This window comes from Mus caroli, chromosome 1 (assembly GCF_900094665.2).
Source record: "Mus caroli chromosome 1, CAROLI_EIJ_v1.1, whole genome shotgun sequence".
Classification (NCBI taxonomy): Eukaryota; Metazoa; Chordata; class Mammalia; order Rodentia; family Muridae; genus Mus; species Mus caroli.
Window position 1 is genome coordinate 125,286,424 of NC_034570.1, and position 19,392 is coordinate 125,305,815.

At 47.1% G+C, this 19,392-nt stretch overlaps 1 protein-coding gene across 1 annotated transcript; it reads right to left on the reverse strand.

Annotated features, from left to right (window-relative positions):
• Positions 1-1,737: 1,737 nt before the first annotated feature.
• Lax1 (lymphocyte transmembrane adaptor 1) lies at positions 1,738-12,409 on the reverse strand. The gene is made up of 6 exons (XM_021176503.2): positions 12,201-12,409; positions 11,285-11,521; positions 6,452-6,555; positions 5,988-6,092; positions 5,436-5,506; positions 1,738-2,996 (listed from the first exon to the last, which is right to left on the reverse strand). Exons 2-6 carry the CDS (start codon positions 11,368-11,370, stop codon positions 2,139-2,141), a joined length of 1,224 nt encoding a protein of 407 aa, XP_021032162.1. The 5' UTR covers positions 11,371-11,521; positions 12,201-12,409; the 3' UTR covers positions 1,738-2,138.
• Positions 12,410-19,392: the final 6,983 nt, after the last annotated feature.

Sequence of the window (19,392 nt, forward strand, 5' to 3'; positions counted from 1 at the left end):
GTAGTCGGGGACAAGGATCTAAGTGATCAGTGTGCTCAGGGTTCCTTGAGTGACATTGCCTAGGTTCTGGGTCATCTTAGTGGACACACACTTCATTCATTCATCCATTCATTCAGTCAGTCATAGAACTAATGAGAGAAGTAGATACTTTTCAAAAGATGAAGTACAGATAGCCAGGAAACACATCACCATCTGAGAAATGCAAAGAAAAGCACACTAAGGCTGGGCGTGGTGGAGCACGCCTTTAATCCCAGCACTCGGGAGGCAGAGGCAGACGTATTTCTGAGTTCGTGGCCAGCCTGGTCTACAGAGTGAGTTCCAGGACAGCCAGGGCTATACAGAGAGAGACCCTGCCTCGAAAAACCAAAAAAAAAAAAAAAAAAAAAGAAAAGAAAAGCACATTAAGATTTTATCTGACCACAGTCAGTACTACACCGATTAAGAAAAGGAATGTTCCGTTTGCTCTCTTTAGTAGGCCCTAGATTTTATGTAGGTACATAAAATCATTTATGTACAGATGACAGAAAAGCAGAAGTGAGGCTGTCTAACAGAAGGCAATGGTTTTGTGAGAAGAAGAGACGAGACAGGGGAAAGTCTTGGGAAATGGGTGGCTATGTCAGAGTACTTTATATGCTTATGTGAAAATGGCCATAGAGAGAGGCCCACCCGCAGCCATGTGGTGTGAGGCAGGTGGAAGACACCTAGAGGCTTTTCTGCAGCAACATAACCTGACCTCAGTGGGAACTACTACATTATGCAAGTGTGTGGTAGACAGATGGGAGAGAAAGAGAGGTGGAGCAACTTGAACACTATGAAGAGAAGTGGACCTGAAGACACAAGGGTAGAAAGGACTAGCGTGTTGTGAGTAGTCCATTGTGCCACCAGAGGCCATGGTGAAGTCTCGGCTCATGCTGCTGCTGGGGCCATGTCTGGGCTGTGGCCATGTCGCAGTAGGGGACTATACAGGACAAATTCCATGGCTCACATTACCACCAAAGGCCATGCAGACGTCCCTGCTCTGGGCTGTGGCCTGAGACCATGTTGATGTCCAAGGGCTATGCAGAATTGGCTCCACCCTTCAGTGGCTGCTGGACTCTGAGAAAGAGAGCACCTCGCCTGGGTAAAAGTAGAGCTGGCCCTGAAGGAATGGACATAGGTGAGCTGGCCCTGTCCCCTGGCGGCTGAGCTCTCCCTGGTGGGATGGGAGAGCTGTTAGGCTGACCACCCAGGCCCAGATCCAGGGCTTTCAGTTGCTCCACCCCAAGATCTACCCCCATCTATGAACTGCTGGAGTGTGTAAAGTGGGCCAGTCCTGCAAGTCCAACACTACAGGATCTCCATGGCATAGGACAACATGGACATAGGACATAGGACAACCCAAAAAGAAGTGTAGCAAAATCCGGAGACCTCCAACCAGACCAATGACTCATTGCAATGAACATTTGCAAGTAAAGATCTGTGCACAAAAGGGTATACTGTGGAACCACGAGTTTTTTTTTTAATTTATTTATTTTTTTAATTTTCTTTTGCTGGGGGAGGTTGCAAGGGTGGAGCGCAGATAGAAAGGCATGGGGAGATGAATGAGATTGGGGTACATGATGTGAAATTCACAGAGAATCAAAAGTTTAAAAAAAAAGAAAGTGACTATATATCACTCAGGTTAATAAAGTAAAAACAGCTTAAAGGGAACCTGCCCCTCCTTATCTACAATAGATTAACTTATTTGTACACATTAAAAGTAGTTTCAGATCCTAAGGGTGAGATGGACAGCTCCAAATCAACAGGGCTCCTGTCGTTCTACACCCTCACCAGCTCTTCTCAAGCTGGAAATCTCCCACTACCCCAGCCTGATCCTCCTTTTGGCTTGCCTGGACCACAGCTGCTTAGTAGCCAGCTGGAGTTTGTGACCCTGATTACTTTCTATCACATCATGCTTCCACTCTAAGTGCTATGTGCCTTTTTATCCCCAACATCCCCATAACATAGTGTCACTAACTTTCTTCAGTTGTCCTGAGAGCTAACAGCAATCTTGCTCAGGAAGGATTTTCTGGACTTCCTAAACTTTTGCTTTGGGGAAGCCTGCTAGTGCCCAGTTCTTCTTGGCCTCCTTCCCCTCACCAAGTGAGTCCTGAGGGCATTCAGGCATCTTCGTCAGATGTTTCAGTGGCTAAAGACCCAGCAGGGTAGACCACCTCACAGAGCTTTCCAGCTAGGTCGCCTGGTGTTCCTTCATCAGAAGGATGCTGAGTACCAGGTCCCTGCTTCCAGTCCCTGCCTTCTAACTCAGCAACCAGCACAGTCTCATAGTCACTGGAGTCTTCACTTGACTGCTCTTCTCCATGGACCACGGCACTGTCCTCACCCTGTGCCGACGGCTGAAATGCCATATGATACACTGAAGAGAGGGTCCTCCGGACAGGTTCCCTGTGGTCTACAGTTGACGATGCCACTTCTTCCAGAGTCGGCAGCTGGCTCTCATTGGTATCTACCCATGGGACATTTTCATAATCTCTGCAGCACTGAAAAGCTCCCCTGGGTCGATTCTCTTGGATGTTCTCAAGAGCCAACCCTGTCATATTGACGTAGTCGTTTGAAGTCTGAGATGAATCGTCTCTGTCGCTGAGTGAATCACTGCACTTGGGTCCTGGAGCCCCAAAACCATTGTGGTCAGTGGCATTTCCACAGCCTGCATGCCCTCCTTCAGCAAACTCCAGCGGCAGGGCACTTGGAAGACCAAGGTGATTTTCAGGAGTGCTTTCTATGCGATTTAGAGTCTCACCAGTGTCCTCTGCTGTGGGGATATTGACATAATCATTTGACTCCTTGGAAGAAATGCTGGGGTTACTTCTGGAAGTTTTGACACAGGCATGATGTGCTGAGGAGGCCAGGTGCCTGCACATCTGGGGCACTGTGCCATTGTCATAGATGTCTACTGTATACTCCACAGCATGAACGGACACTCTATGCATCTGAAGGGAACCATTGGCTTGGGGGGCCTGTGAGGAAGGAGAGAGTGACAGCATGAGAGCAGAGACAGGGACACAGCTGCTCCTCCTCTCCACAGTGCCTGGTACTCCAGTCCCTTCAATCGGTCCTGTGGCTTAGAGCTCGGCTCCAAGTCAGAGGCTCACACTGCGAGTGTTTGGATGCCCGGTATGGCTGGAGGATGGATGAAGTGGGCTGAGATTCAGAAAAGCCATGTTGGACCTGAGGCTCAATGGTAGGGTACTTTTAACATGTACAAGGCCCCAGGTCCAACCATCAATACTGCAAAAACATTAAACAAGACAATCAAACAAATGACAGCTGAAGTGAGATGTTAAGTCCCAACAGATTTGGGCTATGGTGAAGGACTCAATGGGGAGGATGGTGGCACGCCCCGGAGAAAGTACACTTCACCAGGAAATGGTCTACAGAGTGAGTTCCAGGACAGCCAGGGCTATACAGAGAAACCCTGTCTCGAAAAACCAAAATAAATAAATAAATAAATAAACAAATAAATAAATGTATGTATGTATGTACACTTCACCAAAGCACACTGGAGGGGCAATGCAGTATGGACTAAAGATGGAGACTTAGATTCAGACTGGGAAGGCAATCCCAGCTTTGCCACTTTGCGCTGCGTGAATCTGAACGTCTTAACTTGGTGTCTTCACCTCCAAGTCTATGGATTGAGGAATATTATAGGGGTTTTGCTTGTGGTAAAAGAATTACTATATATGATGCATTCAGAAAACACTAAAAAGATGAAGAATATTAGCTTCTAGGGCTCCAGAAAGTTCAAGAAAAGCATGTGTACCTTTAATGTGAAATTGCCCCACCTCTCTCTCTCTCTCTCTCTCTCTCTCTCTCTCTCTCTCTCTCATAAGACAAGGTCTTCCCCTGTTGCTAAATAGCCCAGGTTAGACATCGATGGTCAATCCTGCTTTAGCCTTCTGAGTGCTTTTGCAGGAACAAACCTCGTCCAGTTTTATTTTATTTTGTATTTGTTGAGGTCTGCCCCTTCCCTGGAAGCATAGGTGTAGCCATTTTGTTCCATGCCTGACACAAGGTGTTTTCCTACAGATTCACACAGTAACATGAGCACACCCTCACACATGCACACACAAAATACATGAGTAAGAAACAACATGATTGCTGTCCCCCAACCCCGACCCCTCCCCACCAGAGTATTTCTCTGTGTAGCTGTGGCTGTCCTGGAATTCACTATGTAAACCAGGCTGCCCTCAAACCCAGAGATCAGCCTGCCTTTGCCTTCCAATTGCTGGGATCAAAGGTGTGCACTACCGTTGGCCAGCACAGATCTGGTTTTACAGCAGGTGAGTGTCATTTGGCAGACATCCTGCATAACTTCTAAAGAGACAAATCATGTTGTTAGTACAGAAGTGGAGTAGATGGCGGGTGGGATCCTGATCAAACTGATTTAAACTGTATTGTACGATGCCTTGTGCCAGGTTACGACTGCATGAAAGCCTCATTAGACACATCCCTTGACCTTGACTTTCCAGCCTCCAGAAAGGGGAGCCAAATACATCTGTATTCACTACCTACTGCGCTGAGTGACCAGCATGCTCTCATTGACCAAATACATTCTACAACAGCTTCAGTGCTGAATACCTTTGGGAAATCTCTGCTATTTACAATCATTGAAATGGTTTGGCATAGGCCCTAGAAGTAATTCCCAAAAGCAGGTTTTAGGAGCTGGGGAGAGTACTCAGCAGTCAAGAGCACTTGCTTTCAAGTCCTCTTTCAGAGGGCCCAGGTTCAATTCTCAACACCCACACGGTAGTTCACAACCACCTGTAACTCCAGTTCCAAGGGGTCCAACCATCTCTTCTGACCTTCCTGGGCAACAAGGGACACACATGGTGCTCGTATATACATGCAGGTAAAACACTTCCACATATACAATAAAATAAATAAAGATGTAAACATTTTTTAAAGGATGGGTTTAAAGTGTGGTTTGAACACTGACAGCATTGTTGGTATAGTTATGGCCCCCTGGAGTGACCACTCTGAATGGCACAACATTTATTTGGATAAACAAATTGCCATGTCTTTATTAAAATAGTCACTTTCAGTTCTAAGATCACACAGTTGAATGCATGTACCTTTCTTAAAATCCTAAGTGCTGGCTCCTCCCCACACCCCTCTCTTGGCATGACATTCCCATATTGTCTAGGTAGGCCTGGGACTCAATGTACTTCAGATTAGCCTCTAAATGTCAACCTGCCCTCTGCTTCTCCCATGCTGCGTTACAGGAATGTGTCGCTATACCAGCCTTAAGTTAAAGTATTATTTCTTGTCTTTCCAAAGTAGGAAGTTGGGCAGGATGTGTGCCAAATGCCACTTATAGGCTGTAGGCAGATCAAACCCCATTACCCTCTGCTCTCTCGCCATTCTCTTGGATCTCTACCTTTTTACTTGGCTCTTACCTCAGGCTCAGGGCTGTCAGATGCTCTGGAGAGGAGGCTCTCGGTACTGAAACCACTCAGCTGATGTCTCCCTGCAACAACAAAATGAATCCAGAAGACAGTGGCCTTCTGGTGCTTCAGCCCCAAATATCTCTGCATAGATAAATGGGGTTTTATGGAACCTGTGAGAACCTGGAATGTCTGGCACTCTGTGGTGAGAGGGTCAGAGTTACAGGATGCTCCTCTGAGACCTAAACACATTCTAGGGCATGCCTGTGGAGAAGTCCCCATCCCTTGCTGCCAATGCTGGCATCATGGTCTATTCATGTCTTCTCCACCTATGATGTAACTGGCTGTCCTCTGCTGCCTTCAGCCAAGAGAAAGCAGACCCCACACCCAGCTGACTCCTCTCTGTTCAGAGTTGTCCAGCCCAGCCCCCCACTGGAGGTTCAGAGCACTCAGTGCTGTTTTGCAGCCTGGACAGTTAGATAAAATTGCATCTGAGTGGTAAGAGATGCATCTTGGGAGCCTAGGTTTAGAGTATCAGGATTCCACGGATTGGGAGAAACTTACCTAACTCTGTCTGCTGCCGGGGCAAGAAGTCATAAATATTTTTGGCTCGCTGTCTGGGTGGAGGCAGAGTCAGCGATGGAGCTACTTGGAAGTAAGGAACAGGTCCTGAAACATAGTGGGAGAATCGGTCAGAACACAGGCCATGGGGAATTCTCAGGATCAATGGTCCCCAGCAAACAGTCTACACCCTCACCAACTGTCACCGAAGATATAATTCCAATTCAATCAATGGACAAGGAATTCAGTGGGCAGAGGCAGGAAGAGGGAACCGACCACAAGGACACCAAAGCAATGTCTTCTCGATGGCAGATCTACACTATGGCTACTGCTTAGGACCCAAGCATCAGAAAAGGACATCAGACTCCAGAGCGATGGCTTCCCATTAGGAATTGCCCCAGGGTTTAAATGCTGGGCTGAATGACTGGTCCTAACTGCAGCTTAACTGGAGACACACACGGACTCACGCTTCTTCTGTTTCTTCCAGCTCCACAGGATACAGGCAGCTATGATGACCAGGATGATGGTCAGGAGCACGACAAAGCCAGGGAAGATGATCTGGCCTTTCTCTCTAGGAGGAAAACCAGGTGTCATGCTCCAGGTGGCCATAGGATTTGGGCTTGGGAATGTTGGAGAAGACATTTCTTTCAGGAGCTAGAGCCCAAGTGATAGCAGGGAAGCAAAGAGTTAGATACAAGGAAATGGAGGAAAACCACCCTGGATCTCAGATGATTCCCCTGATGGTCAGATGCTCCACCATGGTTAAACATCCTTGAATGTGAAGTTAAGTTGTCCCTGTTATATCAGAAACCAAGGCACCCTGGCATTTTCCTATACATGTGCTCTAATGTTCATATATCGTCTGCATTACAATTTTGAGCTCCTCCAACTTTTGTAGGGAATCATGAGAAAAAAAAGACTCTAAAGGGGAAACTATGATCTGGGAAGAAGAAAAGGTCACCCTACTCTGTGACTCAGCCACCTACTTCATACATCTTCATAAAAACTTCCTTTAAGTCAACAATACAGTACTGACTGAGTGGCCTTGGGTGCTCGCTCCAATCTTTCTTTGGAGTGATTGCTTTGCTAAATAAACCCTGGTTTAAATTGAATATGTCTCTTGCCTGGACATTCGAGGCCTTTAATAAGATTCCTCTTGTAACTCAAGGAGTTAGAGTGGGAGCCAGATGAAGGATGTCGTGGTGATTTGCATGAAAGTGGCTTCCATAGACTCATAGGGAGTGGCTTTATTGGAGGTGTGGCCTTGTTGGAGGAAATGTGTCGTAGGGGCGGGGATTTGAGGTTTCAGAAGCTCAAGCCAAGCCTGGTGTCACTCTCTTTGCTGCCTGCCAATCCTGATGTAGAACTCAGGGCTCCTTCTCCAGCACTGTATCTGCCCGCATGCTGCCATATTTCCACCATGACAAAGATGGACGAAATCTCTAAAACTGTAAGCGAGCCCCACTTAACTGTTCTCCTTATTTTTTTTTTTAAGATTTATTTATTTATATGAGTATACTGTAGCTATCTTCAGACATACTGGAAGAGGTCATCAGATGGTTGTGAGCTACCATGTGGTTGCTGGGAATTGAACTCAGAACCTCTGGTAGAACAGTCAGTAGTGTTCTTAACAACTGAGCCATCTCTCCAGACCAGCTGTTTTCCTTATCAAGAGTTGCCATGGTCATGGTATCTCTTCAGAGCAGTGGAGGAGACAAAAATCTTTTCTGAGAAAGTCATCTCGGGGGGTTGAAGAGATGGCTCAGTGGTTGAGAGTGTTTGCTGCTCTGCCAGGGTTTTAGGGTTCAATTCCCAGCACCTGCTAGTGTCTCACAACCCTCTGCAATTCTAGGTCCAGTGGATTCAATTTCTCTGGCCTCAGAGTACAAACCCATAGTCACACTCACAACTATGCAACTAAAAATAATAAAAAGAAAGAAAAGAAAGTCATCTATGAAGCACAACTTCATGGAGAGAGGAGCTTTGCATATGGGAAAGGAAGCCATTCCTTTGAACACCTTTCAGGTGCTAGAGGGCTTGCACATGATATTTACTATTTAATCTTCACAGAACTCCTATCTTGTTCTGCATCTAAGAATCCTGAGACTCAGAAAGGAAAAGTAGCATAGCTGAGAAAAGTGACATCGATCAGAAGGTGCAGAGACAGAATAAGAGTCTAGGTAGTAGCCGGGCGTGGTGGCGCACGCCTTTAATCCCAGCACTCGGGAGGCAGAGGCAGGCGGATTTCTGAGTTCGAGGCCAGCCTGGTCTACAAAGTGAGTTCCAGGACAGCCAGGGCTATACAGAGAAACCCTGTCTCGAACCCCCCCCCCCAAAAAAAAAAAAGAGTCTAGGTAGTTCAGGCCCAGAGACCATTCTCTTTCTGTTTTCACACTATCAGCAGGCTTCCAAAGCCAAACACATCTGGCCCAGCATCCCCTTGTTCCTGCTCCCCGGTTTTCTGGCTTGCTGGGAGAGGATTACTCAACTCACAATTAGGGAGTGGCTCTGTGACAGAGTCCAGCTTCCCTGAACTTGAGTAACCCCAAAATGTTGGAGATGGTTTCTAAGCAACATTAGACTGGTGGGTGAAATTTAACCAACACTAGCTCTGAGCAACCTTGCGATTTTCTGGCAGACGGCAGTCATGGCTCTGCTTGGGGGTTGACATGGGACCAGATGATTGCAACATCAGGCAGCTATGTTCACTCTAGCAGGAAGTAGGCAGTGGAAGTCTGGCAGGAATGAGCAGCTGACCCCCAAATATTAACAACAGAGAATACCTGGAAAGATTTTTGTCCTTCTGAGTTCTGGGCTTACTGATCCAACGTTCTATTGGCTATTTCTTTTCGGTTGTCCAACAGATACCTCAGACCCAAACTGGGCTCCTATTCTGCCTTCATATACTGACTTTCCTCTAGACTTCCCACCATCAAGTGGTACAGTCCAAACCTTTGGGCATCACTCCCGATTGACTGCTCTTTCATGCCCTATTTTCAAATAATCAGCTTTGCCCTAGGCAAGGGCATCCGCTGTAAGTCTGGTCACTCTTGTTCTTCCACTACTACCACCCTGGCATAAGCCAAGATGAGTTCCGGCTCGATTTATACAGTGGTCCTCCTGGCTTTTACTTTTGACCTCAACATATCATGCTCACCTGTGAGCTCATACGATCACTGTAAGCCATACTGTGTCTCTCCTCCACTGAGAATCTTCCATGGATTTCCATCATGCTGACAGTGAATCTCTAGTCAGTACTTATAGTAGGGATTTTTTGGACATAATGTGATCTATCTTCTCCTGATTAACTTCTGGGCTCATTTCAACCCCCTTTCCCCCTGATGCTGACCACCGTGAGAGCTTGCTATTCCTGCTCATCCATGTGAAGAATAGTTCTGTCTTGGATCTGCATGGCGGAGCCCCTCATTTCATTAAGTCTCAGGTATCTTCTCCTCCTTCCAGAGACCCTCCCCAGTCACATCCACCACTCACAGCTTTCTTACTCAATTCGGTTTCTTCTTCAAAGCACTTATGGCTGATTGAGAGTATACATTTATTTGGTTATGTCTGCTATCAAGCGCTGCTGCTGACTGAGCCTCAGGGAGTCACGGTCTTGCCTATTCTGTTCACTCAGCATCTCAAGCCACATGGTAGGCGCTTCATGAATATTTCCTCAGTGATAAGTGAATGAAATAATAAACGAACAAACACAGAAGTAGTTTTGAGAATAACACAGTCATGGTAGAAAATGACTTATGGCAATTATCCCAAAAAATTAAAAATAGAATTGCCATATGCTCTGTCAGTCCCACTACAAGAACTTTATTCAAAGCAAATGAAAACTGTGTCTCTACTCCTGTGTTTATCAGAGATGTTTGTACTGTCATAATCTTTGCAGCAAAAGTCACCATAGCCAAGATGCAGAATTAACCCGCGTGTCTATCAACAGATAAGTGGATAGAGAGAATTCGGAATACACATGCAAAAGATATCACTGAGCTTTAAAAGGGAAGATGACTTGTCACTTGAGACATGGTGGATGGACCCAGAGGACCTAGTGTTAAGTGAAAAAAACCCAGGAACAGATAGGTCCTGCCCCGTCTTGCTTATATGCAGAGACTAAACAGACTGAACTCAGAGACTCAGAGAGTAGAATGGAGGTCACCAGGGGTGGTAAGGGAGGGTTCCCAGAGATGCCAAAGGTCAGGTAGAAGGAAGAAGTTCAACATGGCAATGTTGAAAGTAATGGATTCTTGAACATTGCTTAAAAGTGTCTCGAAAAACAAAAAACAACAAAAAAAAAGTGTTATTTGAAGCATCCTCTCATAAAAGGATATGTCACGTAATACATATGGTATTTAGCCATCCATAACACACATGTATTGCAAAACTATGTGCTAAGCATAATACATAAGTACAGATTTTATTTACTGATTACAAAGTGAAAAAGAAAGAGAAAACAACAACAAAGCAAATATCAACTTAAAAAAGAAATAATTTTTAGGGGTCAGTGAGAGGGCTCAGTGTGTAAAGGTACCTGCAGCCAAGCCCGACACCCTAAGTTTGATCCCTGACACCCATATGATGAAACTGACTTCTGTAAATTGCCCCCTGACCTCTACACCCTTCTACTCCCCCCAGATGTAATAAAAAGGAAACTCATTTTAAGAGGGTGCTCCAGGCTTCAGCGATGGATAGGAGCTTGGTCCTCTTCATTCATGTTTGACCTACGCGTGACACTGATTTACCCTGGTAACCACACTGCCTTTTCCTGAAACTTCAGCAATTTAGGAACAGAATACACTGTCATTGGGGTTTTACTTTGATGGAAGAGCTGGAATTTACCCATTCTAATATTTCTAAAATCTCAGTGCCCTATCAACAGATGCTTTCCTTTTGTGTATTTGAGATTGAAAACTTCCGGAGTGCGTTGACATCCGTGACTAGCTCTGTAAGGTCCTAAAACTTTATGATGTCTGTAGTTACATTTTTCATTCATGACAAGGGCTTTAGGATCTAAAAACTCTTTGCGGGGATTAGGTCAAGAGGTTGGAAATCACAAGGGCAGAGGTCAGGACCTCTGAGTGGAAGAAGATCCCCTCAGAAATTCACCTCTCGCAGTCAGTCAGTCCCTCTCCCCTCAACCCCAGTATTTCCTTTCTTCCCTCCCAGCATCCCTCGGGAAACAGCTCTTAGCTCCCCCAGTTTGCTCATCTTGGAGGACCCAGGTCTGGGTTGGAAATAGACCATTCCTGTAGGAGATCAGGGGACCCTGGGGCTCACTTTCCCAAAGCACTCACCCCTGCAGGCTGCCAAGAGTCCCCTGCCGAGTGCTGGGCTCTGAGTTCCTTCTTGTGACCTCTGGAGGGGCCGGGGTGCTGTACATCACTGGACCTCTGAGGGGCTTTGCAGCTTCTAAGCCTTCTCAGTGTCGTGACTGACTAGCCAGTATGGCTTCCACTTTTCTTAGCTCTTTTTAAGTTGCTGATTCACAGAGGGGAAAAAGGGCAAACTGGTATGCATTTGCATATAATCACCTTTTAAAAAAAAAGTAGATAATAGAATGACAGAAAATTCTCCAAATCTCTATGTATTCCAAATTGTATCATTGTGTACTCTTGAAATTTCTTATTTAAGTACCCAAGATGATATATATATATATATATATATATATATATATATATATATATGTGTGTATATATATATATATATATATATATATATATATGGGGTAGGACCTTGAACTCTGATCCTCTGCCTCTGCTCCCTCAGCACTGGGATTTCCAGGTGTGCACCACCACACTCATGAAGGTGGTTCTGGGGCTGGATCCCCAGGGCTTCGAGTACCTCATGCAATGCAGCCACCTCCCAGCCATTCTTCCTAGATCATATTCACCAAGGTTCTCGCATACAAAACCGGTTTTTAGTTTTTATTTCTTTCTGAAGCTTTTAATCTTCTGTTCTAGAACATTCTCCCAACAAACTGCCTTCTTTGGGCTGGTGCGATGCTCTGCAGGTAAAGGTGCTTACTGCCAGTTTAATGACCCAAGTTTACCCTCTGCATGGATAGTGGAAGGCGAGAACCGCTTCCTACAAATTATCTTCTGATCTTCCGAGACACACACACACACACACACACACACACACAGAATGGCTGTACCATCACCACTACTACTAACAGCAACAACAATAGTAGTAAGACCCAAACCTCCCTACCTTCACTTGAAATTCCAGGCTGAGCTGGTAGAAGGTTCATCAGAGTTGCTCTACTGGAGGTGGCCACAATGCCCACTGCAGGAGCCGTGCTCTTTCTCACCCAGCTGTCTGTGCTCCCAGTGTGAAGCAGTAGGGCCACTCTCTAGTTTCTGCCAGTTGATGGAAACATGAGGGGCCTGTCGGGGAGTAGGGAGGCGACTGCCAAGAGGCCCAGAGTTTTCGTGAGAAACTCTTCTTCCTTCAACCCCCAGGGCAGTGTGAAAACAGCAAACCACTCTGGCAGAATGGAAAGAGTCGCTGACAGGAAGCACCCTCCACCGGCGTGCTAATAAGGCCAGGTCACAGGAAATGCTCCGCTCAACCCAGACAGCAGGAAACCCACCTTCAGCCCTCCTGTTCCCCACAGGCACTCTGGCATCTGGGGCCCATGAGGTTAAAGAGTCAGAGACATGACTATTCACCCTGGTTTTCTGAGTGTTAAAAACCTCCAGGGTCAAAACGCGAAGGTTTAAGACAATGTGCTTGCGTAGCTATTGTCCTTGGTTATCTTTACTTACTTATGCTTTTCACATCTATTTACTGTGTCTGCACACATGCCGTGCCACAGGAGTGGGGGGTCAGAGAACACTGGGGGGAGTGTGTTCTTTTCTACTGTGTTGGTCTCAAGAGTCAAACTAGGGTGTTGGACAGAGGTAAGTGTTTGCATCCAATGAACCATCTTGCACACTCTGGTTTTTTTGTTTTTTGTTTTTGTGAGGCAGATCTCCCTTCAGAGGTCAAGTTGACTGAACTCATAGTACCTTCCTGTCTTAATGTCCCTGGTGATGTGCTTACAGGTGTGAATCAGGCTCAGGGCTCAGAATGGTTCTTACCCCTGCTCCCAACCCAAGACAGGGTTTCTCTACACATCCATGGCTTCTCTCTCTCTCTCTCTCTCTCTCTCTCTCTGTCTCTCTGGTTTTTCGAGACAGGGTTTCTCTGTATAGCCCTGGCTGTCCTAGAACTCACTCTGTAGACCAGGCTGGCCTCGAACTCAGAAATCCACCTGCCTCTGCCTCCCAAGTGCTGGGATTAAAGGCGTGTGCCACCACTGCCCTGTTCTGTATTTCACTACACAGGCCAAGCTGGCTGACCTCAAATTCTCAAGAGATCCTCCAGCCTCTGTCTCCTAAGTGCTGGGATTGAAAAAGTGTACCACCAATGCCTGGCCTTAGAATGGTTCTTAGCAGATCTCAAGAGCGCTAGAATTAGTTGTTTAGAGAGCCGTACAGATCTGGCACCCGCTTGTGGTTCCGTGGGTGGACTGGCTTTATAAATAGATCTTCTGCAGGTGATAATGCCAGAGGTGATCTGAGTTTCACACTCTCAGAGCCTCTGTTCCGGTATCATAGTGGGAATGGAACGGAGCCCGGGTTACAGGGCCGTTGGACACTGTTTCTTCCTCAGGGCTTCTGGTGAGGGGCTATCTGATGCTGGCCTGGCTCTGCTGCTGCCAGTCCCAATCCTGGGTAACCTCTCATTTCAGGTACTGCTGGGTTCCTCGCCAGCATTTACCTCAAGCTCCCAAGCTTGGGAAAATATTTCGAGTTTGTTTCTAAACCCCCTTCCCTTTCGCTTCACGTGTGTCGGGAAACCAACCCTCCTGGCGAGTCAGCCAGACACACCACGAGTCTGTAGAGGATGCAGGGAGCCTCTCTCACGACACTTGCCAAACCAGGTGGAGCTCCAGGTAACTGGAAGGGGTGGCCTCCGTGCCTTTGCCATTCTGCCTCTCTGGGACCTTTCAGGTGCACGCTGGAGTCCTTGGCTTCCAGAGCCCGGACACAACCTACTTGTTCTGGTTCTCCCAAGGCCCAGAGTACTGTGCAGGAAATCCCACCACGCCAGGCTCCAGGGAGCCTGCTTAGCTAGAGACAGATGGTCTGGGGGCTGGGACCTAGGTCTCTGCCTACATTTCCTTGGGATCAGATTTGAATAAAAACTAGTATTCCTCTAACCTGGTAGTGGTGGGAGGCAGAGGCAAGAGGATCTCTGAGTTCGAGGCCAGCCTGGTCTACAGAGTAAACTCCAGGACAGCCAGGGCTACACAGAGAAACCCTGTCTCAGAAAACAAACAAAAATAAACCAAAACAACAAACCAACCTCGGATTCTGCACTGGATTCCTTGCTCTAGAGACTGGTGGCCAGGTTGCCCTTGTGAAGGTGAGTGGGGCCTCAAGGGAAGACAGGTGGAACTGACCTCAGATGATAAGCAAAATCTTTTCCCTGTGTGTGATCGGCTCTTTTGTTTGTCCAGCCCGCTGCAGGCCTTACCTCCCCAGGTGCCATTCCAATACAGTGCCTAAGGAAAACCACCTCAGAGCTGCCGGCTCCACAACTTTCCTTCCACAAGTCAAACCTGGCTAAGAGATTAAGATAAGGTGGGGAGTACTTTTTGAGAAACAAGGTGCATGTTTTAAACCGGATTCTTCTAGTGTTCCTTAAAACCTTTCAAAATCATTTTAGTGTGGTGTTCGATTATAAACTAGTAGGGCTGGCTGGTTTTATTCTAGCTTTTTCTTTGGTCAGGGTCTTGCTGACCTTGAACTCTCAATCTTCCTGCCTTAGAATTCCGAGTGCTGGGATTATAGGCATATGCCACCATACTAGGGTTAGATTGGCTTGAAATAGACTCAATTTATGTATATTGGTGAGCAGTCTCTTGATGGGGGGGGGGGTGTTTGCATGCTACGCCATCAGTGCCCATAATGCCAAATTCTTTCAGATGTCTTCTTCACATAGGCACAAGTTCAGATTCTAACTACCCAAAGGATCCTGGCAACAGTAAAAGTTAATACACAATATTGTTGTGAAAATTAATTGGTCCACTAATGAAAAATGTCTGGTTCTGAACTTCCAACACACACATACACACACACACATACACACGAGCTTATTAAACAAGGCCTGCTATGCTGTTATAGTGACATTAATCTCATCCTCTAATTAATTAGAACTGTTCCCACTGCCCTCCATTCCACTGTTACTTTAGTCCTTAAACACAGGGCCAGCCTGGCTCTATCTCAAACAAAACATCAGTAACTCCCCGTTCCATACCTATGAGGCAGGGCTCACTGGGGAGCCAGTCTTAGGTTCTCCCTTGGCATGGCACCTGGTCTAGATGGTGGCTCCCCTGTGAGTGTGTGCATTACACAGAGGCCCTATCCACTCTCACTTTGTATGACGGGTGCTCAGGTATCTTCATTTCATAACCATTTTTTTTTCCTTTTGTAAAAGACCTGTAAAGTCATCTCCGAAGCCCTGTGTTGGTCCTTTCTGGCATGTAGACCTTGAGGTCATCGTTACTTTTTTCCTTGGACTCTCAGATTGTTAAAAACATCAAATATTATCTTTAGAAAAAAATATAATAACATCGTGTGTGTGTGTGTGTGTGTGTGTAAAAGAAAAATGTGGCTCAAGAGTCACCGCTGAATGAGAGAAAAGAAATAAAAAGGAGGGACAAGACAGGACATGAGTATTCCTAGGAATGGTGGAGGAGAAAATGTAGGTAAAGGGAGAGCGTAGCCAGAGGCAGAGACATCTGGGAGAGTCCAGGACAGATGTGACCTGGTGCTAGGTGAGGAGATGGGGGAGGGGAAGGAAGCGGGGAGAGAGGGGAACCAGGTGCGGCAGCCGAGAAGGGAAAAGGTAAAACCAAAATGTCTGGATTATACAGAGAAGAGCCTCCGAGGGAAGGGCAGCACAGCCCCTGGGCTGGAGAGTTTGGGGTAGAAGGCGGGGTATGTCAGCCATACAGTGTGGCAAGTAGGGACTGGGGGATGCTGAGAGAACCTGGAGGCCAGATCTGCTTTGTTAGGTTAAATAGACACCTCAGCCATTTGTCCCTCTGTGAGCTTTCCTCCCTAGGACCTGGGTCTTCTTCTGGGTCTCCATCGCTCTGCATGTGACATGTTTTGGGAAATTTCTGCCTTTGATGTACATCTTGTCTCCCTGAGTGGTCTCTGAGACCCTTGGGGCAGAAGAGTGGAACTCCCTAGTCTAAGAACCCAGAGTCTCACAAAGATGACTGGGTCTCTCACACGTTTTCTTCAGCGTTTCTTGCTGCATTTCTGATCCACAGCAAGTCGGTGTGAGATACTGGGGATTGCTCTGTGGCTTTTCATTCTCCCTGCTGTGAACACAGGGGACAAGGGACAAGGGACAAAGGTCAGTGCTGCTCTCACAGGGAGAAAACCTGGGCACTTATCACCAGACTCTGTCCTACAAAGGTGTTACCAGTAGCTCTTACATTCCTGGGGAGGAAAAATGTCTAAATTGCCTTGTGTGAAAGAATGAAAAAGAACCCAAAGCAGGTTTCCTTTTTTGGGCATTTTGGGGCTGGGACTACCTTAGATGACTGGGAAAACCCCAGGAGGTCTCCCTTCCCCCTTCATTGTTCAGTCCCTGAGGCCTTTCCAGTCAAGACAGGTCTCAAGCATAACAAAGACAGCGAATGCCTTCTTTTTAAGTTAAGGATGTGAGAAAGCCAGTATGGTTCCCTCCCTTCTCAGCTCCTGCCTCCACCCCACCCAAGACCTTTGAGCAGTTTGAGTAACCTTCAGAAGTGAGGATTGAGGCCAGGCCTTGGGGGTGGTCTCTGCACCCTCACTAAGACAGGGACCCTGAGAGGGGAGGTGGTTGGTATTGATTGAGTAGGAACTTTCAAGGGCAGACCAGGCCTCTGCCTGCTTGGTTCTAATGGGAGTCTCTAGCAGCCTCTACAGTGTCCCAGGAGACCTACCAGCCTGTCAGCCACAGAATAGTAGAGATGAGGCACATCTGCTATTAACAACCCAACTTTTCTTGGCCCTCAAGCTGCAAGAGGCCAGAGTCCCTCCTCTAAGAGGAAAAGCCAGCCCCTGGGCCCTGGCAGGAAATGGTAGCACCCAGCACAGGATATCTGTGATAGCCACAGCAGGAACCAGATGTTTGTAGCAAGTCTCAGGGGAGGGGATGGGCACAACACCTACCTGTGACCCAGATGGCAAAGGGACAAGGGGAACCAGAAGGCAGAAGGTGTAGGTCAGAGCTGGTTTCTTTGTGCCTCTTAGGGAGGAATAGAGATGCCCAGCACTAACCATTGTGCCATCTCACTGACAGAATGTCCCAAACACTTGATGGGTGGCATCTCCTTTTAGCTATTTTGTGTGGCATAAGACAACAGCATGGCAATGGGGCTTGGACCTCTCTGTACTTGTAGGAGCTTAGGTCACCCGAGTATGGCTCTCCACTGGCCCAGCAGATAGTGGGGTAGGTCATTGTACCCTCTGTTATGATCCCCCAGTGAACCATCATTGCCCAGAAAGAAGCCTCTAGACTCTGACTGTTCCATTTGCACTTTTCCTTTGAGTCTCTCAGTTCAACCTTTGATCTCCTTTCAGGCCCCCAGACAAATAAGATCTCTGCTTCAGGGCCAACCCTTTCTGGCCCCTTTTCATTCAGCTCACTTGAATGTCGTCTGGATTTTTGGGGTCCACAAACATCTGTCACAACAGCCTTCTCTGATCACTCAGTTCTCCCATCTTGTCATCTGTGTCCCGACACTCCCTAACCCCCATCCCCAGTTTACCTCACCTTAGTCTCCATCCTGGTCCTAAGTACCCCCGACAAGGTACATATTTGTTTTGTCCCTTTTCCATGAGACTAAACTGAAAGGGGGGGGCAGGCGCGGCGGGGGTGTGGGTGGGTAGTGAGGGCTTTGGGCTTCGAGTAATTCAACTTCAGTGCACATGCCCCTGCCGTGATCAATACTGTATTTGCTTACTGAATGAGTAGACAGTGTCCAAGGACAAGAGACAAGAGTACAGTGGACTCCCACAGGTCTTGCCGGGCACAAGTTTGGTCAGTCGATTGACAAAAGAATTCTCACACTTCAGGAATTCGTGTTTGTCTTTGTTCCAGACACAGGTGGCTGGGCTGGAGGGCAAGCCTGCTGGCGCATGTCCCGGTATGTGGGAGTGTTCAAAGCCCACAATTATGCTGCATTCCAGGGAGAGAAAACAGTGGAAGAGAACTTCCATTCAGGCTCCGAGAGTTATTAATAACAGCTAAAGACCAGGGCAAGAATAGAAAGAGTGTCAGAGTTGGAGAGACCCTGAAGTCTTGCAGCAGGCAGGTGGCAGGGTCAGGATCTGACCGGGCCTTTTCATTCCCAGGCCTGGCTTTCTCACCTTGCCTCAAGGGGCACCTCACTCCTGGACAATTTACACCATTCCAGCTGGAGTACATCTCTGGGTTTCTAAATAACTGTTGTTTCTACATCAAATTCCAGAAGAGTTCTCCATTCTACTACACAGTCAGCTAGATAATACTATCAACTCCAATCACTATGTTTTATAGATTTTTATTTGTGTGTGTGTTCCTGTGTGCATATAGATATATGGAGGCCAGAGGTCCTCCTTGAGTGTTGTTCTCAGCAGCCATCTACCAAGGATTTTTTTGTCTTGTTTTGTTTTGTTTTTCTCTGTGTAGTCCTGGCTATCCCAGAACTCACTCTGTAGACCAGGCTGGCCACAAACTCAGAGATCTGCCTGTTTCTGCCTCCCAAGTGCTGGGCTTGAATGTATGCACCACCACTGCCTGGCCCACCCAGCTTTTTTCTGGTGCTCACTGGTTAGGCTTGCCTGGCTGGCAGGCCAGTGAGTCCTAGTGTTCTGTCTTTGTCACCCCAACACTGGGGTTACAAGCACACACCACTATGCTTTGCTTTCTCATGTGGCTTCTGGGGACTGAACTCAGGTCTTCTTGCTTGAATGGTTAACACTTTGCCACTAAGCTGTCGCCTAAGCACAGCTTAGTCTGAAGTGCTGGCGGAGACCTTCTGTAGGAGCTGTTTAATGATTTTTATTTTAATTTTTGTACATTTTAACTTATGTGCATGTGTGCATGCCTGCTATGTATATGTGTACCCTGTGTGTGGGAAAGTACCGGTGGAGGCCAGAATTTCAGACGCTCTGAAAATGAAATTACAGGCGGTCGTGAGCTGCCTGATGCCAGTACTGGGAACTGAACTGGGATTCTGGAGAAGAGCAGCAGATGCTCGCAGTTGCCGAGCCATCTCTTCGGTCCCGAGTTCAATGTTTCCAAGTCATTTAAAAAAGGTAGAGCTGGGCTGGAGAGATGGCTCAGCGGTTAAGAGCACTGACTGCTCTTC